At 37.1% G+C, this 27436-nt stretch overlaps 1 protein-coding gene across 1 annotated transcript in view; it reads left to right on the top strand.

Annotated features, from left to right (window-relative positions):
• LOC5575779 (diacylglycerol kinase eta) overlaps window positions 1-27436 on the top strand; it is a 296019-nt gene that overhangs the window by 29610 nt on the left and 238973 nt on the right. The window contains exon 2 of the mRNA XM_021855669.1: window positions 5197-5307. Within this exon, the coding sequence (XP_021711361.1) occupies window positions 5197-5307 (111 nt within the window). The remainder of the gene's footprint in view (window positions 1-5196; window positions 5308-27436) is intronic.

Here is a 27436-nt window from a genome sequence, read left to right as displayed (position 1 = left end):
TTCCTTCTGGAATTCCTTTAGGAGTTCCTTCAGAAATTCTAATAGTTCGTTCAAGAATTACTCCAGGAGTATCTCCAGAAATTGCTCCAGGTATCTCCAGGAATTGCTCGAGGTGTTCCTTCAATAATAACTCAAGGAGTTTATTCAGAAATTCCTTCAGAAGTTTCTACAGGAATTCTTCGAGGAGTTCCATCAGGAATTTCTCCCGGTGTATCTCCAGGAATCCATCCAGGAGTTCCTTCAAGAATTCCTGTAAGAATTTCTCCTGAGATAAGTCCAGGAGCTCTTCAAGGTATTCATCCAGGAATTCCTCTAGCAGTATACCTCCAGGAGTTGCTACAGGAATTACTTTAGGATTTCCTTCAAGAATTCTTCCAAGAGTTCCTTTAGGAAACACTCCAGGAAATCTTTCAGGAAATTTTCGAGGATTTACTTTGGCAATTCCTCCACGTATTCCACCTCCTTAATTGGAAACTCCCTTCATGGATTCCTCCTGGAGTTCCTCCATGTGTTCCTTTAAATATTCCTCCAGGAATTCCTCCAAGAGTTCCTCCATGGATTCCGCCACGAGTTGTTCCAGGGATACTACCAGGAGTTCCTCCAGAACTTCCCCCAGGAGTTCCTCCAGAAATTCCTGGAATTCAGGAGGAATACCTGAGATTCCCTTCTGGTAGAATCCCTGAAGTAAGAATTCTCGGAGGAACCCCCAGAGAAATTTTCAAATGTATCTCTGCAGAGTAATCTCCGTTTTTTGTTTCGTAGGAATCCTTGACGTATTCCCGTGTTAATCTTTAAAGGAATTCTCGTCGAACTTCCTATAGGAAATCCCGGAGGAATCCACCAAGAAAATTAAAAAAAATATATCTCTGTTGAAATTCCTTGATGGATTTCTAGAGGGATGCTCAGAGAATTACCCTTACGAATTTATGTAGAAATTACTTAGGGAATCTCTATATTGAGTCTCATTATTAATTCCTGGAAGATTTGTTCAAAACTTTTTAAATTAAAAAAAGTCTGCGTTCCAAATGTTTTGTCAAAATATTCCTTTCAAAAAAACCTCTACAATTATTCTCGGGTTTCTACATAGACTTGTTCAAGTATTCCGCTAAGTATTCTATTCTAATTGTGTCCTTGACTACCACAAGAATTAGCAAATTTATATCGGTTGTGCTACTCTTCCCCGAATGTCAGTTGCCTGAATGTCGTTTCCCCGAACACCAGTTCCCCGAATGCCAGTTCCCCGAATATCCCGCTTCCCCGAAAAGTTTTTGGCAATCATAATTGTCATAAATTTATACATTTCATGGAAGTGAACGTACTGGTTATCTGATATTCACACTTCTTGATTTGATTGGCGGTTCTTAGGAGTTTTACCATCCTCAACAGAATAACAAAAAAAATTTCTACTCAAAAGTTTTCTATCATCTGACAAAATTTGCACCCCTTTGATCGAGGAACAATTTTTCGCCCACTCTCCCTCACTATCAAGTAATGAAAAATCCTGGTTTTATGACAATTTTTTCACTTACATCCTAACTGTATAATATCATGCATGGAATATTACGCCCCTAGGGCTCAGGAATCCTGATGATTTATTTCACTCAACCCTCAAAGAAACACTCTCTTCTAATGAAAATTTAACATCTTTCCCTTCTATGATTGCATCATATAGAGGAAATTGTATCCTTATGATTCTGTAATTACGACCTTATTTTCTTCACGTTTACAAAATGGCACCCTTTTAATCCAGGAATAATAATAGGTTTTCTGTACACCTCCACATTAAATAATATCATGCTACTTATATATAGCCCATATACTCCAGGAATTATGGCACTTTTCCTACCCATTTCCTTATAGAGGCATGTAATGAAAATTGCGCTCATTTAGTTCAGAAACTATGACAAGTTTTCAGATCATATAATAAAAATACGCCCCTGTGATTCAGGAGGCATGACAGTTTTCCCACCAACATTGAGAAGCAATATCATATCTGAAAATTTGCGCTCATTTGATTCGGGGATGACAATTTTTTATCCATTATTTCAATGGGTTCTATTTTTTATGAAAAGAGTGCTAAATAATATGAAAAGAGTGCACGAATAATCAGTTGATTTTTTTCGCCCACCTCTTCCATTGAATATTATCATGTTAAGAAAATGTGCATCTTTGGTCCAGTAACTACGGTATTTTTTCTGAATTTCTAGAATTATTTCATATATTTTATCAAGCTGGTCGAAAGTATTTATTATTTTATTACGTTCCACGGTATTAACTTAAAATTTTCAAAAATATCAAATGTGAAAAACATGCAGTTATGGGCACATAACAAGATGCAAGTTTATTAGCATTTTTTCATCTTATGAAGCAAGATCACCTCGCTAAATCACTTGCTGAAGAGACAACAAAAAAAGGAAACTACCATCTTGTCTCGTTTACTAACAGAAAAGAAAATCGATGAACAGAAATCGATCATGTCACAAAAATGTTGTAATTAACGCATACTGCCGCTCTATGTATATTTGTCCCGCGGACCATAAGATTTTCATAGAACATAAGATAAGTAGGCGTAGAAGGGTAGCATATCAACTGTTATATGACCATATCTGGTATATAATAGTTAATCTGCTTCAATTATGACATGTATGCTACTAGGGTTACGTTCTTTTTCTAGCACACGCTTGATTTACGATTTGTGACAATTTCTCCACCCATCTCAATTTTTTTTTGTAATATGGTCATAAGATGAAAATTGCGCCCCTCTGATTCAGACACTATATCATTTCTCCGGCCACTTCCCTATTAGAATTTGAGTCATATAAAGGACATGATCCTGAATTCTGATTTTTTTACTACTCCTACTCTATCCGTTCCACCCAGTGGAAAACACAAGTTTTTGTTACCCTAGCTGTAGCTTTTTTGTTTCTTAAGCAATAATCAAAGAAATTTATTGACTACAGTGCCATCTATAGTAAAAATGTAACTGTTTTTCTAACTGTTTGTAAAAATTGGAACCCATGTATTTGGTCCATTATTTTCATACAAACTTCCTGCTCGTTTATTATACCCTTAGAGTTGACGTATTCCGCTCAAACTTTCACAGGAGTACAGTTTTGGCACGAAGCTTAAGGATTTTACATTTATATTGTATTTTTCATATAAAATGACCCACTCTCTAGGTCATATTCAATTTGTGCTTTACCATTCTAAATAGGGTAATTTACGGCTTCGGTACCATTCAACTATTATCGGCAACCAAATTTCAAACGCAAAATACATAGTATTTTACTATCAAAACACACCAATGAAAACTTTTAGATGATTATTTGTTCTGTGAGCTTCACGCTGACTGAACAAACAAACAATTTCACCAGAGATGTCAACAATTCAAATGAAATGGGACTGAGCTGCCATGCAGACTCGCCTGCAGTTCTCCGATGTTCGAGACAATTGCAGAAAAAGCGCGGCATCGGCTCAGACTGCCGAAAATACTTAAATTCCCTTATCATTGGATTGTTATAGCTTATGAACATGTTGATGTGTTGCACTATGAAATATGAAGTGTTACAATAATCATTGCATCATGCATGTTGTCGGGTTTATCGTTCATCGGCGTATGGAATTTCTACTAGGGGAAAGTGGGGCAGTTTGGCCACCTTAAGGAAAAGTTGATAAAAGTCCTGAAAATATTATGGAAATTTCTGATTTTTGCATGATTTCCAACAATTCTTAGATCAATACACTAGATCAGTATGATTTCCGTTCTCTTATAAAGTTTACAAACAAATTATTGATTTTTCAAAATTTGTCATTTTTCGAGTCGATTTTTTACCGATGGGGTGAAATGAGCACCCTATTTTAGGTTGTAAAATTATCTCATATTATCTAAAAATTCATTTATATTTTTCACTACGCTTGAAAGTTATTAGTATTTATATACACTCCGTGGAAAAAGATTGAATATTAAAGAACATTATAACAGTCAAACATCATCATTCTAAAATGATGAAATTTTAAAAAGCTATTCGGGGCAATATGGGCAGTTTTTTCAAACTTTATTTATTTCTTTTTCTTTAAGTTTCGAACATTGACTTATAGCATGCCAATTGCTTAATTTCCTTGTCAGCTTTGGGGTTGCATACTATTTTAGATGAAATTTCAAAGATGTATGCAGTTTTCAAGGGGTGCTCATTCCACCCCATTGGCCAAACCGCCCCGACTACCCCTATAGATGTTAATAAGTTGATAAAATTTCAGAAGGTAAATTTTCTCAACAAATTTTCTTCTCGGACCATAATGCACTTGCCGAATACTGTTGGAGGAATCACTGTGGACGTAGCTGTCCAACCTTGCGTTATCTGGGGTCCTTTTGTGATGATGACGCTGATGACGGTACTGAATACTATCACCGCTGACCTTTTGCATCGAACGTCAACATCATCAGAACTCATGAGGAGCAGCACCGTACTAGTTGGTCATTTTGTTGTCACCAGCAGTTGACGTACAGGTAGCAGCCACCTGTCTACCCGTGTTATGCATCATCATCATCACATCATCCAATAAACTGAACACTGCACAGGACATCCAGCCTGGACGGAATCGGAAAGGTGGAACACAGCATCACCGCCCATTGCTCTGTATTGGATTAATTGGTGTAGGATTAGACTACGGGCTGGATAGAGGTTATCCAACCCGGATGATCGTCGGTATGTAAGGCCTAATTGCGTCATGGGAGACGCACGTGGCCGAAATGGTAACGTAATAACCTGTCGTTAAGTGGAAAGTTGTATTTTCGCACCTAGTTAACGCTTTGTCTGTGTGTTTGGGTCAATCTGAAAAGGCCCAGACAACGTAACTTTTTTCAGTACAGACAAAAGGTTTAAAAAGATAGGGTAAGCGTTCCAAAAAATCCAAAAAATCGTCAAATGAATGCTGCATTTGTTCGAAAATAGAAGAGATGTACTTCCAGACCACACATTTAACACGGTTTCGAAAGTAGATTCCATGTAAAATGTTGATTAAAGACATTCCTCATCTTGATAGCCACGGGGAGTTTTCATAATGATACAACTGTGTAGGTGTACCGTTTGGAAGCTGTGTGTTCTTTTGATGGTGATGTTTCCTGCTTAATTAACAATGCCGCTTCATTTGTTGCATTACTCTCTCTCTCTCTCTCTCTTTCTTTTATCTCCTCAGGCTGCAACCAAGGAAGGTTATCTCATGAAACAAACATGGTCATTCCAGCGATGGAGACGACGGTACTTTCGACTCAAGGGCCACAAGTTGTACTACGCCAAGGATAGCAAGGTAAGTGAGGGATAATTGCAGTGGTTCAGGTGCATTGTTAAATTCTCAGAAGCAAGGCGTTCTTAATATAAGCCGGTGTGAGAAATTCCACATCGTTGGTTTGTAAGGAGGACAAATCGTTGACAATGGTTTTGCACTTGAATAATGAATTCCTTGGAGCATTATCTTATGTAGAAAATGCACCAGCTTTCAATAACTATCGAATTCAAGTTACTCAGGTTCAATTCATTAGATTTTACAGATTAAGGATGTATTTTAATTACGACATTCAGAGAAATCTGAAAGCATAGAAGTATTAAAGTAGTCCTTTTACTATTCCATACTGCTATTAAGAAGGAAAGGGATGCGAATAGCCACAGCAAGACCATGCTCAACGTCGTAGGTTCGATTTCTTTCACTTCCCAGCAGTATCTTCATGCTTCATGTACAATATACCAATGCAAAAAAGGGTAATAGGCAAATGAAGCTTTTAGTTAATAACTGATTGTAGAACACTAAGCTTAGAAGCAGGCTCTGTTATAGTGGGATCGTATAGCCAAAAAGAAACAGAAGATGGACAATTTCGAAAGCATTATCGAATTGTGAAAAAGGTGCAACTTGAAATCATTTCATTCTTGATATTTCTGTCTCCACTGAGTCTAAATGATTATCATAAATGCTCGCACGGTAGGAATATACATATCAAAGCGAAGAAAACTTCCAGTTAATAACTCTGGAAGTGCTCTTTGAACTTAAGGTGATTATAAAACGAAGCCAAACTTTGAATTTTCAAGTGCACAAAACGAGAGTATCTGACAACAGATCGCGTAGAAAACCAATCAACTTGCTTGCTTGCTGGTGGTGACCAATGGGATAGATTTTTAACGCGGAGCGCTATTTGGTTCTCAAGTCTTGTGCTCTTGAAAATTTGAGGTGTGGCTTAGTTCTATAATCACCTTAAGTCAAACTTAGTTTCAGACAGTAAAGTCGAAATGGAAGAGAAGCACTTCAGTGGAATACATTCGATTCGCCTGTGAAACAGTTCTGGATGCAGTGTGTGAATTACCTAATTACACTATCATCACTAGCAACATAATACTAACTCAGCTCATCGCAGTCTGAGGGCCCCTTTTTAATAGCGCTATTCTACGAACTGAATGAAATAAAATATCCATCTAATGGAAGTTTTTGAATGCATTTCGTTTCCAATGAAAACGATATCGCCAGATGCATTTTCTGTTATGAGTTCAGGGTTTGTCTTGCTCGAGTTTCAATTTTATTCTCGAGTTTAACCCTTGTGGTACCAGAAGGAGACTGAACCTCCAACATTGGAGAAAAGCTTGTTTTGAAATCAATATAAATGCTGCAAGTGCTGTTTTGATTCAAATTACGAACGCTTAAGATCTCAGCTAACTATAACTCAACAAAGATTATATAAAAGCGTTTTCAAGCTTAAAAACCACTAAACTTTCGAGTGGTGAGTGAAGATTTCGCATTTTCAACTTCAATAATTTCAAATGAATAGAAACGTAGACCAAACAGTTCATGATTGCTTATACCAGTCGCTTCATCACTTTCGCATCATATTCCGGACCTTTGGTTTAAATTCCGGACAGCTTATGAAAATCACAATTAGAAAAGGTAATTCAGGGATTGAACTGACCAAGCTCCTAAGCACACGTCTCATGCTGTAAGTCATTTAAAGTTCGTATAAATATCTAAGGAATATGCTTATTAAACCCTTAAAAAGCGTGGGCGACTTTTTTGAACTCATATCTTTTGACTCGGTTAATCAATTCTCAAAATTTCAACAATTAGATGCAGGAGACAAGTTGCACCTTCAAATGAATCTTCAAAGATTTTGATATCGGTTGCCAATCTGGATATACAGCCGACAAAGTAATGTTCACCTCGTAGTCCACCAATAATTTTTGGTAAATTGACACATTCCAGCGTACCGCGACACCACGAGGAACCGACTTTCATTATCAAATTAGGCCTGTTCTCGGAAATATGCCTTGTGACCATGTGATCATGCACTTTTTTAAACGTCACTCTATAGTCGCCTATATCTGCTCTGCTATAATTTCTACAATCCGGGTTTGTTCTAGGCAATCCTTCTATGTATTGATAAGAATCAGAGTGTGACTTCAAACTGGAAGGAAATATTGAATAATTGCAGAAATCATTGATTTCATTTTATGAGCGCCACGTTACGTTTATCTTCCAACAGGGTTCTGCAAATGGTGTCGCGTTACGCAAAAAGCATTTTTTATTTTTATTGATAAAATCGGCAGTGTTGCTTTCAGGTTTCAGAAAAAATGTACATCTAGTATTGTTATTTGTTTAATAGATTCGACATTCTGCCTCACGTAGGGTAATTTGATCCGACAATGGTTAAAATTAATTTAATGTTTCTGTGAAACCTTTTGAGAATGTCGTGCTTTGTAAAAGCGTAGATGGCGCTTGTGGTCACCATGTAAATTTGACTGAATTCTTTGCAATAATATTTAGATATTTCTATGATTTTTTAAGAATGTTTCCGGTACAGTGCTTTCGGATGGCGGCGCAAATAATCTTGAGCTTTGATACATGTTAGAATGATTGAATTTGATTGTAAAATAAAATTATGTAAACCTTTCAACGATGTACTTTCAAAAGTATGCTTTCGGCAAAGTCGACAAGCAGACGTTTATGGTTGTCGGAACTACCCGAAATTCAATAACACAATGTTAATGGATCGGATAAATGGGTAAAATTATTAGAAAGATTCAATAAATTATTTTAAGAACATTGTTTCAGAAATTTGTAGACGACCATAAAAGCTTCCTTATGATGGGACAAAAAATATGTAGAGCTGCTGTACCCCCCTGTACTTTTTTGCACTTTTTTTGGGTTAAATTTTTTAACCGTTCCTTTGATCTTTTTTGAAGATTATAAAAATATCCGATGTACATTCGATTTTTACAATCTGCAGGTTCAGACCAGCGTATGCAGGTGTTCATGATTTACTAATTGTGGTCTGAAGGATACAGAATTTTGTGGCACAGGGGTGTAATTGAACCAGATATTGGGCCAATAAAATTTCAAAGTAGCCATGTAGTATTTTGATAATCATGTTTTAGCAAAATTGATAAGGACGTTTATGGTCTCAAAATAGTGATCTGAATATCATGGAATTCTGCCGAACAGAAGAGTTATTATATCAGATTATTAGGCGAAACTGTGAATACATTTTAACTCATAAAATTCAGTTCCTCAATTATTCAACCGATTGTTCGAGCTTTCATTGAAAGGAAATAGTTGTACCAGATTTAAGCGTTGGTGCAATTCTTCTGAAACCTTCCACGTTTTTGTGAGAGGTAAATAGGGTAGGTGTACAAGTTATCGACATAGTGGTACCCTATTTTGCCATACGTGATTACTTTAACGTCTTCGAATTTTGAAAATGTTTGTGTGTTGTAGTAGTTAGATTTAACATATATCTCAATGTAAAACATTCAAAAAGATTTAAAATGTGAAAGTTATTAAAATTTAACTACTATGGCCATAACTGGTACACTTTCCCTATGTTCTTTTTTTTTCTTTTTTGCACAAAGCTAATCAAATAGTTCTGGTTTTAGGTCTGGTTTTAAGAAGCGACCCAAATCTTATCAGAAAGGTGCCGGTCAGTCAGTCACACATGTTGGGGACTGCTTGGCTTCAATGGTAAATAACCTGGATCACTAAAAAATCCGCAATATTCATAAAAATTATCAATTTATAAAATCAGCCAATCAGTACTGCCCATGGACCACTACAACTTTCTTTGGAAGATCCGCGTCTTTTTAACACGTAAAAAATCATAATTATAGAACATATAAAATTTTTAATACACGTATAATTGGGGGCCTTTCTTAGCCGAGTGGTTAGAGTCCGCAGCTACAAAGCAAAGCCATGTTGAAGGTGTCTGGGTTCGATTCCTGGTCAGTTCAGGATCTTTTCGTACCGTAATTGGGGGTGACAATGGGTCAAAAAAGGATATGTACGATTTATTTTTTGAATAATTTTCGCAATTTAACTCCAAAAAACTTCAAATTTGGTGTTTATGTACTTTAATGGTATTCTAACGACTGTCCAAAATATTATAGAAAAATATTTATTCACTGAGGCGCTACAAGTAAATGAAAAATGACCCAATCTCACCCCATAGAGGGGGTGACATTGGGTCACTGTAATTGAAATAACTTGTTTTTGAGAATATGATTGTAAAATCATTCACAGCTGAAAAATATTGATGAAATACGTTCCAAACAAGACGAAAAGCCATCTAAGATGTTTCACAAGTATGATAAGCCCACTTAAACGATCGATTATAGCAAAAAACTGAAGAGCTATGAGAAAAAAATATGTAAACCCAGCATTTATCGTCAAGTTTACACAATTTCCTTGTTTTCCCCCTCAAATTGTCTTCAAAGTTTCATCCCCATTGCCATAAAACCTATTCAGTTTCCCCGAAGGTTTACAGAATCAGTGATTATTTTAAACCTTCGCAAATAGTTAGATTTCGGTGCGACATATTCCACGATCAATCCCGGTAATTCAGCAATCCAACTCATTTCTACTTCCGTGAGATGTTTCTATAATATAAGAACTCTAATAAATAATTAAATAAAAAAAACATTTGATAAAATAGTACGATGTTGTTGCGCACGAAAAACAGTTTCTGGTTTGAGAAGTAGTCAAAATGCGTTGCATTATTAATAAATGAACGGAATCCTCAACTAGACTTGTTTGATGTTTCAGCGATGCTGTATTTAGAAAGAATAAACACATCTTTATGAAGAAAGAGTACTCATGACACCGTAGAACGACAAAAAAGTAGACTTTTTATTTCATTCACCATCGTTCTTTATTGACCAATTTCACCCCCATTTTTGATGTTTTAGACAACGCACCGAAAAAAATTAAATTTTTGTGGAAAAATCAAATAGATTCCGGAAAATACGTGTGAAGTGCATTGAAAAGACTTTTAACCTTCAACTAATATAACAATAGAGATTGAAGTACATGCGTTATATTTTGCACAAGAGAAATTTAGTGTTGTAAATTTCAACATTTAACTTTATTGATTTATTGAACAAAATCTACTATTTCTAAAAATGTATATTGTGATTAGTTATGTGTCATAATATGTTCCCTAACATATGTATTATAAATTTTAGTAATATCAGCGTTATTAGCTGAACTATTTCATAAATCATATTTTTCCATTTTGACCCAATCTCACCCCCCAGACCCATTGTCACCCCCATCGACGGTAATGGAAATTTTCTTGACTTCCCTGGGCATAGAGTATAATCGTACCTGCCACACGATATACGAATGTGATAATGGCAACTTTGGCAAAGAAAGCTCTCAGTTAAGAACTGTGGAAGTACTTATAAGAACACTGAGAAACAGGCTTTTTCCCAGTGGGGACGTAACGCCAGAAAGAAGAAGAAGAAGAAGTATAATTTGTATTGAAATTAAAGATCACCAAAGTTCATTGCAAAATTAACCCGCAAAGTGCCGGGACGAACCTAAAATTTTCAAAATGCTCGTTCTCAGTAATGCTCCAACCGATTTTCGAGATTTTTGGCTTTTATTGAAGGGGAATAGTTGTACTAACTTTCTGCGTTGGTGCCGCCCCGCCAAAACCCTCCCCGTTTTTTGGAGATGCAAATATGTCAGTGTTTTTTCCCGTTTTTCACGCTGAGCTGACCAAATAGCTCTGGTTCTTAATTGGATTCGTCACCCAGTTACCTAAATCTTATCAGATAGGTGCCGTTAAGTGAGGGGATGGTTACACACATCTCGGAAATAACTTGGCTCCGATGGTAAGTAACCTGGTTCTCCGGAAAATCCGGAATATTCGTGAAGATGGTCAATTCGTGAAAGTCGTCCTAAATCATCAGATTTCATTATCAAAGAACGTAATAGATGATCGGAATTGCTTATCGACATGAGTGGCCACTATAACGGCCTCCGGAAGATCCGGAACATCCGTAAAAAAGATCATTTCGTGGGAACTATCCTAGACCATCAGGATTTTTTCCAATGATATCAGAATTGATAATTATGGAATAAAATGGACGATTTGGACTGTTCATGGACATAGGTGGCCAATATAATGGCCTCCGGAAGATCCGGAACATCCGTAAAAATGGCCATTTCGGTTGGCGGTTTCATCGAGAAGTGATTGAAAGAAGTCAACAATGCCGAGCGTTCTCTCAGTCGCGTGATTGTTGAGCGTGGCTGGGTTTGTTTTGTGGCAGATTCATGTAAATTTCTAGTGGATTTAACTGAAATATATTTGAAAGGGCCCTGATTGGTTGACAGGTGGTCATATTTGCTTCAGCTGTTGGCTAACGCGTGTAATTTTCAAATGCCTGCCACAATTTTCCGTCGATGTCCGAATTGCGTGCTGCTTAATATTCACAAATTTATTATTTTTTAATTATGATTTGGATTATTCATGGACATTAGTGGCTACTATAAAGGTATCCGGAAGATCCAGAACATCCGTAAAAAAACGGTCAGCTTGAAGATCCGGAAATTTTCGTGAAATTGGGTAATCTCGTGAAAATCATCCTAGACCAACGCGATTTTTTCCAATTATAAAACATAACGAACGATATATATTTGTCATGGACATAAGTAGTCACCAAAATGGCCTCCGGAAGATCCGGAACATCCGTGAAAATCATTCTAAGCCACCATGATTCTATCCAATGATATCAGAATCCATAATTAAAAGACAAAATGGATTATTTGGAATTCTGATATGATTGGAAAATACGCGTTGGTCTAGAATGGTTTTCACGAGATTACCATTATTTCGAATGTTCCGGATCTTCTGGAGGCCATTATAATGTCCACTAATGTCCAGGAACAATCAAAACCATCCGTTATGTTCTAGAATTATAAATGTTGATATCATGGGAAAAAATCGCGGTAGTTTAGGATGATTTTCAAGAATTGACTATTTTTACGAATGTTCCGGAGCCCATTTTAGTGGCCACTTATTTCCATCAACAACCGAAATCATCCGTTACGTTCTATAATTATAAATTCTGATATCATTGAAAAAAAAAATCGAGGTGATCTAATATTATTTTAAATAAATTACCATGTTTGCGGATGTTTCGGATCTTCCGGAGGCCGTTATAGTGGTCACATATGTCCATGAACAATCTAAATCATCCATTATATTCTGATATCATTGGAAAAAATCTTGATGGTCTAGGATGATTTTCACGCAATGACCATTTTTACGGATGTTCCGGATCTTTCGGATGCCCATAGAGTGGTCACTAATATCCATGAACAATATAAATCATCCGTTAGGTTATACAATCATAAATGATGATATCATTGAAAAAAAAACGTGGTGGTCCAGGATAGTTTACACGACATGATCTTTTTTTACGGATGTTCCGCATCTCCCGGATATCATTATAATGGCCTCTTTTTTCCATAAATAATATAAATCATCCATCCGTGGCGCTGGTCAAGGATGATTTTCACGAAATGAACATATCAACGGATGTTTCGGATCTTCCGGAGGCCTCTCTGGTGACCACTATATAGGGAGACTTACGGCTTCGGCACAATTCGTTTATTATCGGCAACCAAATTTCAAACGCCAAATTCACAGTATTATTCTATCAAACCACGTCAATGAAAACATTCAGATGATTCTTTGTTCTGTCCACTTCCAACTGACGAGATTTTTGAGACTGAACAAACAATAACGCCAAAGATGTCATCAATTCAAATGAACACACCTCAAAATGCAACTGATTTGGAACTGCCGAAGAGATTCACCAGCAGATCTTATGGGAAATTTGCCGAACAGGATGGTCTAGGATAGTTTGCACGAAATGACCATTTTTACGGATATTCCGGATCTTCCGGAGGCCATTATAGTGGCCACCTATATCCATGAACAGTCCAAATCGTCCATTGTATTCCATAATTATCAATTCTGATAACATTGGAAAAAAAACCCGGTGGTCTAGGATAGTTTTCACGAAATGACCATTTTAACGGATGTTCCGGATCTTCCGGAGGCCATTATAGTGGCCACCTATGTGCACGAACAGTCCAAATCATCCATTATATTCCATAATTATCAATTCTGACATCATTGGAAAAAATCCCGGAGGTCTAGGATGGTTTTCACGGAATGGCCATTTTTACGGATGTTCCAGATCTTCCGGAGGCCATTATATTGGCCACCTATGTCCATGAATAGTCCAAATCGCCCATTATATTCCATAATTATCAATTCTGATATCATTGGAAAAAATCTCGGTGGTTTAGGATAGTTTTCACGAAATAACCATTTTTACGGATGTTCCGGATCTTTCGGAGGCCGTTATAGTGGCCACTCATGTCGATAAGCAATTCCAATCATCTATTACGTTCTTTGATAATGAAATCTGATGATTTGGCAAAAAACCGCAGCTTTTTAGAACGACTTTCACGAATTGACCATCTTCACGAATATTCCGGATTTTCCGGAGAACCATGTTATTACCATCGGAGCCAAGTTATTCCCGAGATGTGTGTAACCATCCCCTCACTGAACGGCACCTATCTGATAAGATTTAGGTAACTGGGCGACGAATCCAATTAAGAACCAGAGCTATTTGGTCAGCTCAACGTGAAAAACGGGAAAAAACACAGACATATTTGCATCTCCAAAAAACGGGGAGGGTTTTGGCGGGGCGGCACCAACGCATAAAGTTAGTACAACTATTCCCCTTCACTAAAAGCCAAAAATCTCGAAAATCGGTTGGAGCATTACAGAGAACGAGCATTTTGAAAATTTTAGGTTCGTCCCGACACTTTACGGGTTAATCAAATTTATTATTATACAACGTAAAGGATGAATGTCAACATAGACAAATGTCATAACAAGACATCCAGAAGATTAAAAAAAACTACGTGTGTCTAAGTTGATTTTTACGATATGGCGATTATGGTTACTCCAGATCCTCAAAAGCTTCATAGTGGTCACCTATATCCAAGAACAATCCCAATAATCCGTTATGTTTAGTAATTGATTTCTGATATGTTTGGAAAAAACCGCAGTGATCTAGGATGATTTTCACGAAATGACCGTCCGTAAAAACGGATCTTCCAGAAGCCATTATTGTGACCACCTAGGTCCACGAACAATTCAAATTATCTATTGCGTTTTATAATAAGAAATACTGATGAGTTTGCAAAAAAAAATATATTTTCATGAATTGACTATTTTTACGGATATCCCGGATTATCCGCTGGAGACCTACGTTATTTACCATCGAAGCCAAGTATTCCACAACATGTAAGAAACTATTCCTGCACTAAACGGCATCTGTCTGATGAGATTTGGGTCACTAGCCAACGAGTTCATTAAAAACCAGAGCTACTTGATCAGATTTGAGTGAAAAACAAGAGAAAACTGACATACCGTAATCCGGGGTATCATTGATCAGCGGGGTAACATTGATCGGAATGACTCATGTCGTAATAAGCTCGTATCGTCATTTATGAACGCAACATTTCCAAAGCATGAATTGCGCTTCTGCTTCTTATATTCATGAGCTAATGAAAATTAAGATTTATGCGAAAATTGCGGTTACTTCATGCGTAAATTAGTCAATTTTTCGAAACAACGATTTCAATAGATAAGGATGACACTACCGAAGATTCATGTCTCATATAAGTTCTGCAAGCGATATGAGCAAGGAAAATGCGGTTTTTACTAAAAATGGCATCTCTGGAAATGATTCTGTTGTCAAAATTTTCATAGGAATAATCAATTAGGCAACATTAACGAATTACGTTAAGAATGTAGAATTTCCTTAGGAAATTGCCTACCTTTAGGCGTATTCCGCGTTTCGAGGTGTTTTCAATATTGAAATAACTCAAAAAGTAAATGACTTTTAAGCGTTTGGCCTTCATATTCGGCTTCAGAAGCCATGATTTAAGTAAGTAACGACATTTTGATTATTACCAAACGTTGTTTTCATAGGTGATCAATGTTACCCCATGTCAGCCAAATCAAAAAATCACCTATAACATTTTATTAAACATGCTTAATTCTTTCAAAAAGCAAAATACAGTATATAGTCACAAGCTTTGGGTGGCAGTACTTGTTTTAAAAATATAATACTTGCAACATTTGCATTTTCAAATGAAATATTCAAGAAATTTCCAAAAAAACTGATCAATGTTCTCCCGGATTACGGTACCCACATTTTACAAAAACGGGGAGGGTTTTAGTGGGGTGGCACCAACGTCGAAAGCTAGTATAACTGTTTCAATCTACTAAAAATCAAAAAAATCGAAAATTGGTTGTAGCATTGCTGAGAACGAGCATTTTGAAATTTGTAGTTTCATCCTGAAAATTTACGGTTAAAATTAACGTAACGCGACACCAAAACTTTGCACCTAGTGTAACTTTTCGAAGAATGGTCCGATTTTAAATCTTTTTTTTTATGGAAACACGTATCTTGACGAGTAGGAAAAGAATCCAAAATATAAGAGTTCTATAAAAAGTATTTATTTTACAATGTCAAAAATAAGGCAAATTTCGTAACGCGACACCATAATAATGTAACTATTTGAAAAAATACGTTTTCAAAGAACCAATAATTTGTTTGAAAAAATTTATCCCGCACATAACAATGTCATCTAATACCCTTCTAGTTAACGGATAAGACAATCATATAACACTTGATAAACTATGATACAGGACTTTTAAAAAAGTTGTTTTATGTCTCAATTTCTCACCAATAAATTATATAAACTTTATATAACTTTTCAGGTAAGTTTTTCACTGTATTTTTAATCAAAATTATGTTTTTTATACAATTCAACATATTGTCGTTCGTGTTCTGCATAGCTTTGGAAATATTTCAGAGTTTGAATTTTTGATATCTTGGCGTAGATGTGCGTGGAATGTGTCAATTGCAAAATATTAGAGATGGTCGGTTCTCGGGTTTTCAAACCCGAAACCCGACACGAACCCGACTATTGTAAGTCATCATTAGCTAAAAAGCGCAGAATACATTGTGTTAAACGGATGGTATTGAACCATATTCAGTAAACTCTACATAACTCGATATTGAACGGACCATCGAGATAGGAAGGTATCGAGTTACAGAACACAATACCAATGTAACTGCGATTCAAGGGACTTTCGAGGTAGCCATGAAAACCAACGTTTTCTATGTTTCTCTAACTCGATACCGAGATACCGGTTGGACTCATATTCCGAACACTTAAGATCAACAGTGACTTCAAATGCATCTGAAAGGCATACATTTGCTGATATTTGTGAAAATTCAAATTTCTTTGCGAAGCCTAATCGTTAGTTGCCTATAAAAATGTTTATTCAAACTTGTTTAGTATTCTTTTTACATAAAAGTGTGGAACAACATTTTGATTCAAATGCCAAACACTGTGTTCATTCTGTCTCATATTCCGAACACCTTGATTCAAATTCCAACCAGCACGAATAAATCGTATTTAAATGAAAAATTTCGTAAACAAATTTATCTGAGCTAGTTCTAGTGGTCTCGAACTAGAGAAACATCACTACTCCCGAGATATAAAACATATCGGACCGTTAAAATTGAATTGCAACTGACTGCCATTTCCTGGTATTTTCATGACATATTTCAGCGAAATATTTCAACCTAGTTGCCATACAAAAACGGAGTGTTCGGAATATGAGTGTGTTCAGAATTTGAGACAAAACGGTACGAAACAGTGCTGGGAATGGTAATAGTAGTAGGCTTGAATTTTCGCGAAAATCACGTGGTTCTCCCAGTACAGTAATTCAAAAACGTGAATCTCATCAAGTAGCCTATGTTGGGTGCACGAATTTTCTAAATCATGAGTGTCATTGAAGGCTCTAAATGCGGGAAATGCAGCGGGAAATAGAACATTTTTCTACAGTAGTTTTGAGTTGCCCTTAGCAACGGGTGTTTTGCTATTTTCAAGGCATTTTGCCTACAGCAGCGATGGGCATGAGTTTCACTGGCTTCGCTGACTGTGATTGGCTTTGCTCGGCTAATGTAGAGTGAATTTCAGATTTTTTCCCAACCCTGGTACGAAATATCGAGTAAGGAAGAGTTTTCTTTTTAGTTTATTAAGATATTTAAAGCTTTTAGCAAATGTAGTCCTGATTTCAATGTAATCTATTTAATTTCCACATGGCACTGTACCGGTTAACAACTGCCACATTTGGTCGCTCCACATAAATGGTTGTGCAACCGTTTCACGTTCCCTAACCAGCCGCAACAGAGGCGAAAAAGCGAACAATGTTATTGTTCAGTTCACTTCGAATCGATTGGCAATTTCATATGGCAGCAGCAGCAGCATAATGTTTCTCGTTTTTCTTTTTCTTCTTTATTTTATGGACCCGTCCCATATAGATGAGAGACCATGCGTCTTCTCTTGTTCAACCCATTCGACCGAGAGCTCGACATGGGAACGCCATTATTCTTCTCGGGTTCTCCTCTGCCGGTGGCCATATGATGGGAAAACCATCATCATCGAGCCCTATCTCGAGAGCGTCATTGCCATCTACTGCGGGCCACTGGGGCTTCCATGAGCTTTTGATAACTTAACGTGGCAAAGCGATGCACTGTGGATCAGAAATAAAAAAATCTGCGGCATTATTTCAAGCACTTTCATAATTATTATAAACAAAAATAAGCCTAGAAGTAATTCAAACTTGAATATGCATGGACAAAACGTTTTTGGAGCGATTAAGATGCACTTTAAACTGAATTGAGAATATTTGTTATTATGATTTCTAACAGATCTAATAATATAAATGTAGCAGTTATTACTGAAACTTATTTGAAACCTGGATCCAAACTCAGCAAAGATCCAAACTTTTTTGTTTATCATAATGATCGACTGGACGGGACATTGAAGTTTTGTCGTGGAGTTTCGATATACCTGGCCCATAGTGCGGGTGGTGGGTGGCTGATGACCGGAATGCCACACTGCTGCAGCAGGTGGTTCATATTACTTGTTCACGGTTGCTTGAACTATTTTGAGCCTTCTATGAACTGAAGCATTCTTGAGTGAAGTGAGCGAAGGGGGAAATGGAATTCAGTGGGGCCGGGGAGGCAGGGGCGGAAGATGATTGCAACAACATACTGAATTTATCGAATTCGTTAATAAAGCAATGTTATGTGGGACAAATGAATTTCAATGGAAGTGCATCTCGCTTATAATTTATTTGGAATTAATTAGTTATTCAAGGGTAATTTCTGATGAATTCAGCGGTTTTCTTTTATCAATTTATTTTAGCTACATAAATAAGTGAAAGTTCTCAATTGGATATCACGATAATATTAATTTTGTATTAAAACTATGAAGACTAACGTAGTTATATAAAAGACAGGCACACGCACAAGTTATAAAACATTTTTAAGAAACAGATATATGTTAAACTTTCTGACTCTGTACAAGCTGAGACTGAAAGAAACATAAATTTGAAAGCTCTACTGCCGAAAAACCATGACGATTTATCGTTCTCGTGTGGAGAGGCCTTCCAGTTCCGAAAATCTTTTGTCAGAAAGGTCAAGTAATTTCATGTCTCCTCATGTTTCCATCTTTTGCACTTAGGTTTCGGTCATGCTAACCTCTCCACCAATTTCAGGTATGCAGTACACTGTACATTTCCATCGATTTTTCTTGTGTAACTGAAGCACTCCAACGAGCAAAAGCATGAAAACTCCAGCAACACTGACCACGGTCAAAGCTATCATTTTTATGGAAGACCCAAAACGTTCCATTTGACCTTTGCTCCGAAACCGTGTTGTGTGTAGTTGATGAGGTCGGACGGACAGGTATGATGTGCTTGTTGAGATTTGATTTAATGTACATAAATAAGTGTTAACGGAAGGTCAAAATTCAGAAGTTCTAAATAAACTGCTTGTTGCTTATCTCTGTAGTTTTTTAGCTCCTATTAAAGGATCAGGATTTGAAATGTTCGTTTTGTAATTTATTCGGTACAGTAGACACTTTGAAATAACAGCTAAACATTTCCAAGTAACCAAATAGCACTTTGATTCACCATGCGTGCTAATATAGTGCTATTATACTACAGCCATGCTCTACATTAGCCGTATAGTAGCTCTTTAAGGTCAAATAGGCGCATTATCGGGCTAGTTGTTACTTGGGTTGCCCTTGAGGTTGCATTTAACAAGTAGATTTAGCGTATTGAACATCAACACTATCGCAAGTAAAGAAGCTATCATTCACAGCCTTTTGTTTGACCAAAAATGAAGAAGGTGTATGATTGCAAGTGGAGATGTTGATAGTCAAATGATCTTGTGTATTATATACACACACAGAAAATCTCTTGGAAATACAAATCGAATATACATTATTAGAAAACATTTCACGCAATCTAATTGGGAATTGAATACAATAAATATGTCCAATCTCTGATGAAAGATCGAAATATAATAAATCTTCAAGAACCTTTCAAGAGTGCTCAAAGTTAACAGAAGTCTGCAAGAATTGCTTCATGATATTGAATAGATTCCGAAAAAAATTATCGTTTTTCTATAAGTGGATTCAAAGCTATCTAACAACGACAATAGTATAATTAATCTTAATGATAGCATTGCATTGATTTAAATAGATGTTTTTGGTCCTCCAAGGACTTCATCGATTATAGGCCACAAGGTCTACAAGCGTAACCAGTGTTTTATTTATACATTTCAATTTTGACACAGACCCTGAAACATGCACATGAGTAAACGGAATATCGTTTTGATTTATACCGACGTTCTTGATCCGACAAGGACTTCACGCGCCCCCAAGGCGGTCGATTGAGGAATTTTCCCACATGGTCGACAGGATGATAGCCGAACTAGCTAATCGGCAGCCAGTAGTGATAGCTGGCGACTTTCATGCATGGGCAGCAGTGATGGAAAGTGGCGAACACTTCTTCTGAACTGGAACACAAACAAAACTAAACGTTCCCGAGCGCCGGTTTACTCGTATCTGTCGGTTCCCGAGTAACTGAAGCTAAAAGTGATCCGCGAACGTGTTCGGAGCTGTTCAGAGTCATATTGTCCTTTTGGGAAAAAAGCTGCTTCCCCTCCGAGATTTATGGGTTTCAAGGGCTTTTGACTACAAACTAGTAGTTTACTGTCGATATGATGATTATACAATTAATATGTCTGTCAAAACCATAATAAATCACACCTTTCTCGGTTACTCGCGAGTAAACGCTCCCGAGCTTGTTGCTACTTCTTTTGCCATGTTCTCCCGAGCAGACGGGTGCAGACTTACTCACACCTAGCCAGTTCCCGAGTCTGTGATGTTTGTTATGCGTTGGTATACACTCGTGAGCTGCTTCGTGATGCGAACTTTTCCAGCACTGATGGGCAGTGGAGTGGGGTAGCCGCTGCACCATCCAAAGAGGTCAGCTATTGTTGGAATCCCTGGCCGCATTAAATGTAGAGCCGGCAAATGTGGGTACAGTGAGTACATTCCGCAGAAATGGTGCAGAATCGATTGTAGATGTGACGTTTTGTAGTCCTAACCTTTTAGGTACCATGAACTGGTGCGTTGATGATGGTTATACTCATAGCGATCGTCAATCGATTCGCTATAGTATAATACCAGGCGGGCGGAAGACAGAGCGATGTAACTCGACCCAAGCCCGAGGATGGAAAACAGCACGCTTCGACGGCGAAGTATTCACTGAAGCCCTGAGGCGCGAACGGAACACTCTGGACCTAAACGGTGAAGAGCTAGTTGCTGTGATATTACGAGCGTGTGATGCTACCATGCCGAGAAAAGCCCCTCCTAGAGAGAACAGGCCGCCGGTGTACTGGTGGTGCGAATCAATTGCAAATCTTCGAGCAATCTGTCTTCGGGCTAGACGAAGAATGCAACGCGCACGCACAGAAGCACAAAGAGAAGAACGCGGTGCAGCATTCAGAGAGGCAAAGTTGGCTCTCAAAGAGGAAATCAAGAGTCGAAAACGGGCATGCTTTGATAGTCTATGCGAGAGTGCCAATTCTAGTCTATGGGGTGACGCCTACAGAGTGGTAATGGTTAAGACCAAAGATGAAGGAGAAGAAGTGGCGAGAGTGATGAATGAAGAGCTGGCAGAAGTCGTGAAATCATTCGCGTCAAACAAGGCACTGGGACCCGATGGTATTCCGAATGTTGCCTTAAAAGCGGCAGTGAACGCGGATCCGGACATGTTCAGAACCACGATGCAACGCTGCATTGATCAAGGAATCTTCCAGGATGTATGGAAGCGACAGAAATGGGTGCTACTACCAAAGGCGGGGAAACCACCAGGTGATCCATCAAATTTCAAATTTTATCAAAAGTATGTTAAAAATTTATACAAGTATGCTAAAGATTGCCAAAATTATTAGCATACCATTCTGGAATTTCCTTTTGAAAGTTACAATATCTATGAACGCATTAGAATCCCTCTGGAAATGTGAATATTCTACCAGAATGCTAGTATTCCTACAAGAAAAAAAAATGTAAATTAGATATCGTTATGTCAAAATTCCAATGTTAATTTCAGATTCTTATAGAAATCCATATGTACAGTATGGCCCATAAAAAATGCGGAAATCGTCATTTCAATGGTAATGGTAGTTTTTATAAGGAAAATGTGAACGAAGCATAATTTTTTTTAAAATATTGGTTTATTTAATCTGATCAGATTCAGTTTTTCGCTCTGGGCATGATTTTTATCCGTTAGTTTCACCTTGCTAGAAAGGAATTGGAAGCATACCTTCAAATTTTACCATGAGGTCATCGAGATCAATATCTTTGTGATGAAAGCTTCTTAAACATCAACGATGGAGTGAGATTCTTCACAGACCTTGTCTTTAGCATTCGCCCTTATCAAATGATAGAATGGCTTCATACCTGGATCACTGGAGACTTAAACATATTTTCGAAAAAATGGCTCATTTTGGAAAGCCGTAGTTGAACCTTTATATGAGTGTGAGAAGCGGCTCTGTTTTGCTCAAAACATATGAGTTAGTATTGATATAAAGTGCCTCTAGCCGAACTAACAATTTTTGACGAAGGACTACGTCTTTGTTTTCTATATTGGGGTGCACTTTAAAAGTACGGAAAATGAGACATGTAACGAAATAAGGGGAGATTTTGAACGTTAATAACTCAGTTGTTTATGAACCAATTATTACGATTTTAGTATCATTCGATCAGAAATGTATCTACGCATCGTAAATAATATATCCGATAAGTGAATTTTGTTGTTTAACTATTGAAAATTTGATAAAGGTTGACCCCTTTCTTATCCAACCAATCACGTTCGAGCATTTTTCGACGGTATCGCTTCCCACTATAAAAGCAAACGGGTCCCTGCTTCTTCCCTCAGTCTTCCTTTTGCGGTCGGACTGTGAACACGATCGGGCGAGTCATTCTCGCTTTATTTTTGCACCCGCGTCTCAGTCCAATTTGTGTCGTCGGAAGAGGAAGGCGCAAGATTGATTTGCGGCGGCGATGACGATGGCTTGGGCGCTTCTCAAGCATCCAAGCCATCGTCATCGCCGCCGCAAATTTATCCGCGCTCTCAGATTTCGAATCGTGATCGGTGGTCAAGAAGCAAGCCCGTTAGGAACCAGAAACCAGAAGCCCTCAGAGTTGCTGATCCGAGGAGATGCTGCTAATCGAGCGTCGGACTGGTGAAATCGCTCAAGATTTCAAGAGTGAGCATCGTTTCCGGATTTCGACTTGTTCCAGGGAATCCACAACCCGTTGCTGTTGTGCGCCATCCACGTCACGAACCATTCAGCTGGTTCGTCGTGTAAGAAAATTCCCCATTTGACCATGGCAATCAAAAACTGATAACATCCCGTAGTGCTATTTATCTGTGACCGTATCGAGGCTAAGAAAGCCATCGGCCCTTGTCATGGCCAGCGTTGCCAACCTTCCAGATTTGTCTGGAATATTCCAGATTTTTGAGGTCCCATTTTACAAAAATCTGGAAGATCCAGATAAAATTTGAAATGAATTTGTAAGGTTTTGTAAATAATTTGTAAGGTTCTCCATATACGATATAAGCGATCCAGACTTTTCTAGACAAATTTTTAAAATCTTCCAGATTTTTGAAAAATTGACATGGCATCCCTGGTCATGGCCATCAAATTTGTGGAAAAGAGTTGAAGGAATAATATTTCCGACCTTATTACATCTTATATTCCTCAATTAATCTCGCAGCTTCGTACAAATTTTAATTTGTCATGAATAATTGATGGCACGATAATTGGAGACTATTCTTGGGCGCTGCTGCTGTGCCGTCGGGGTGAGTGCTCAACATTTCACAACGATTGTGTCTTTGATTTGCCATATTTTATGAGAATACTTCGATTACGAAAATGATCACATGTAACAAAATTGCGACATGTTTAGAATGCTTTTGAAAATAAATTCCCATTGAACAATTTTCATCATTTTGGCACCCATGGATCAAAAATTAACCTTCATATTAAAGAAAACTATTGATTACACTGTGGAACACGTTTTTGTCTCCAGCACCAAAATACCGCTATTCACTTAATTAAGGGTTGCTGAATCCATTGTCATTTTCAGAAATATCATAGCACGTCTAGTTTTTGAGATATCGACTGTTGAAAATGCAAAAAATGCCTATTTCAGCCAACTTGCATACATGTTTGCCAGATTGTAAGGTAATATATTGGCTTAATTTGCCACAGAATTCGAACTTTATGTGTATAACAATACTTATCATTAAACTTTGTAATACTTTTGATACGGAAAAGTTATTTGATGGTTTAGAGAATTGTTGTATTTTGCCATATAGAAGAAACGACGAATTTTGTATGGAGACGGCAAGCATGTTGAAAAAATCGATTTAATCGCGCAATTTCAATCAAATTATGTCTGAAATGAATGTTCAAGTTCTATTTTGCATGTTTCGTGGATTAGATTACAGAAAAGTTTGATAAATTGTAATTTTAATTTCATGTAAACATTAATAAAACCAGTGTTTTATACAACTTTGGCAACCTGTAGCCAAAAATTGTGACGTGCTGGAACATTTCTGAGAATGGCACCAGATTCAGCAACCCCAAATCTACTCATAGACTCATAATTTGATCCTTGAGACACGCAAAAATGTCATTTTTGTTACGCTGTGTTATCAATAGCGAACTATTGAATATTTAGTAAATGCCAACCCTTCCATTCATGTTCGACCAATTTCTCACGCAATTATCAAGTAATTCTAAGTCCAACTCATTATTGGCACATATGTATTTCGCAGATTGGTCGATTAGAAAGAGAAGAGCACGAAAGGGAGGAGCATTATCTGCTAATCTAAGGGTATATACCATGCTTCCTTTGTTGGATTCGGTTTCATTCCATTTCGACTTCCGAGCTGGCAAGAGCTCCTCCGATCCTGTGCAGCAACGCCCGCACCTGCTGACCTTCAAGCTAGCGATCCAGCGTCTGGTGATCGGTGGTCAAGAAGCAAGCCCGTTAGGAGCCAAATACCAGAAGCCCCCAGAGTTGCTGATCCGAAGAGAAAAGAGCAGCGAATCAAGCGTCGGACTTATGAAATTCGCCTTGTGCCCGGTGATCCACTACCCGTTGCTGTTGTGCGCCATCCACGGACCATGGCAATCAACTGATCAATCCCGCAGTGCTATTTATCTGTGACCGCATCGAGGCTAAGAAAGCCATCGGCCCTTGTCAGGGCCATCAAATTTGTGGAAAAGAGTTGAAAGAATAATATTTCCGACCTTATTACATCTTATATTCCTCAATCAATCTCACAGCAGTTCCGTACAAAATTTAATTTGTCATGATTAATTGATGGCACGATAATTTGAGACTATTCTTGGACGCTGCTGCTGTGCCATCGGGGTAAGTGCTCAACATTTCACAACGATTGTAAACTAGAGTGGCATTTCCAACAGTGTCTTTGATTTGCCATATTTTATGGGAGCACTTCGATTATGAAAATTATCGCATGTAACAAAATTGCGACATATTTAGAATGGTTTTCAAGAAAAAATCTGATTAAACAATTTTCATCATTTTGGCACCCATTAATTAGAAATTCACCTTCATACTAAAGAAAACTATTGATTATCAATAGCCAACTAGAAAATATTTAGTAAATGTCAAGCATTCCAACTATTCATGTTTGATCAATTTCTCACGCATTATCATTTTTCGCAATTTTCAAGTAATTATAAGTCCAACACATTATTGGCACATACTCGTTTTCCAGATTGGTCGACTAGAAGAGAAGACCACGAATGGGAGGAGCATCATCTGCTAATCTAAGGGTTTAAAGCATGCTTCCTTCGCCGGATTCGGTTTCATTCCATTTTCGCCCAAGTAACACCGAAAACATAAATCCAAATTTAAAAATACACAGTTTGTCCTACAATGATTGCTAGAAAGTTTTTGAAACATGTTATGTCTCACGTAAGTCGCTATTTTGTTTTGTTAAACCTTTCAATATTGAACTTGAATGGAGATGTTCTACTAAGGCATATAATTTGTTTTGAAATATAAATCTACCATTGTGCTGAAAATGTTCTAATTACATATACTATGTTTCAACCATATTATGTTTTATATTTGTCTTCTTATGTTTATCAAAACATGTGTTTGGTTATATGTCTTATTTCGGTTGTTTTAGACATATACGACAAATAAACAGTCTCAATATGTCATATTCATGTTACATGTATGTCACAATATATACTCTTTTCAAACATGTTCTGAATAAACAAATAATGTTTAATTTCAGTCAAATATAAGTTTTTCTAGTTGTCTATAAAACAAATGCAACAGAAATGACATTTAATACTTTTGATAGCATGGATGATACACTGCCGGCTTAGAAATTCCCAATATGGTGTTCACTGAATACTTTTAAAAAAATGTGTTGAGTAAATTATTATTTTTAAGGTATGCTCTAAATACCGATTTATCAATTTATATGAATGAATAGAGTGTGGTGGTTGTTTGTCACTGTTTAGTACGAAAAAGATTCAATGGAATTACCTAACTTGCTTACAGTTGTGTTCATGCAGGGCTTACGTGTTTTTGTGAAAAATTGTAGGAAAAACATATAAATACTTAGAAAACACTTCATAGTCATTTGGTATAAGAGTTTTCCGTCAACAAAATTGTAACATAAAGTTTGCCGGAATAGTTTTTGGTAATAGACTATTTTATTTCGGGTTCAAATCAACTACGGTTCGTGAGATTTGAGAAGCAACTTCCATGCTACAACTTCAATTTATGCTGTCATAGTCAAGTGATTTATCAAACTTATATCACACTGTAAATTTATGATCACACTAGTTGTCCCTGAAAACTTTTCACTGCCTTGAATGAAACAATGGCAAATGATTGGCAATGGAATTTTTGTCTTTTCCCAAAACACTCGTCATGCAGTGTGTCTAAGGGGACCATCTTTAAAATTTGAATTTAATTTTGAATATTTAGCATAACGATGAGAATAGTTCAGTAAAAGTTCAGTGTATTAGTAGAAAACAAAATAATGAACTAATTTGCAAAGTGTGATGATTCCTTTTTGGAAATATTTACTTGGCTTGATGTCGAAAAATGTATATTGAACGATTTATAAGGGCGAATTGATTTTTCCGAAGCAAAAGTGCATATTTCACCATAATTTTTGATTCGCATATTGATTTAGTGTTTAATAACAGTTATCAATCAATAACAGTTATGCAATCAAAATGAAGGCTTGTCAATGTTTGCACTTTTACATTATTCATTGTCGACCATCCAATGCATTTCCACTACCTAATGTTCTCAGTATTTTGTTGCGTTAATGCTTTGTTGGACAAAGTATAATACATAATTATGTATACCTAAACCCATATGATACATAATTTTGACAACAAAAATATGTTGCACAAGCTCCACCTTCTGCGCTTTTCCAGTCATATATAAGTATGAATTCCAGTTTTTTCGCTATGAAACAGAACATTTTCATTAGTCATATTGAAGTCATTGTGATTTATATGAGACATGTTGTGTTACTTGGGCACTTTCGAGCTGGTAAGAGCTCCTCCGAACCTGCTTA

Source organism: Aedes aegypti, chromosome 3 (genome assembly GCF_002204515.2).
Source record: "Aedes aegypti strain LVP_AGWG chromosome 3, AaegL5.0 Primary Assembly, whole genome shotgun sequence".
Taxonomy (NCBI): Eukaryota; Metazoa; Arthropoda; class Insecta; order Diptera; family Culicidae; genus Aedes; species Aedes aegypti.
The sequence above is the reverse complement of the archived record's forward strand: the minus strand, read 5'-3'. Positions and strand labels throughout refer to the sequence as shown.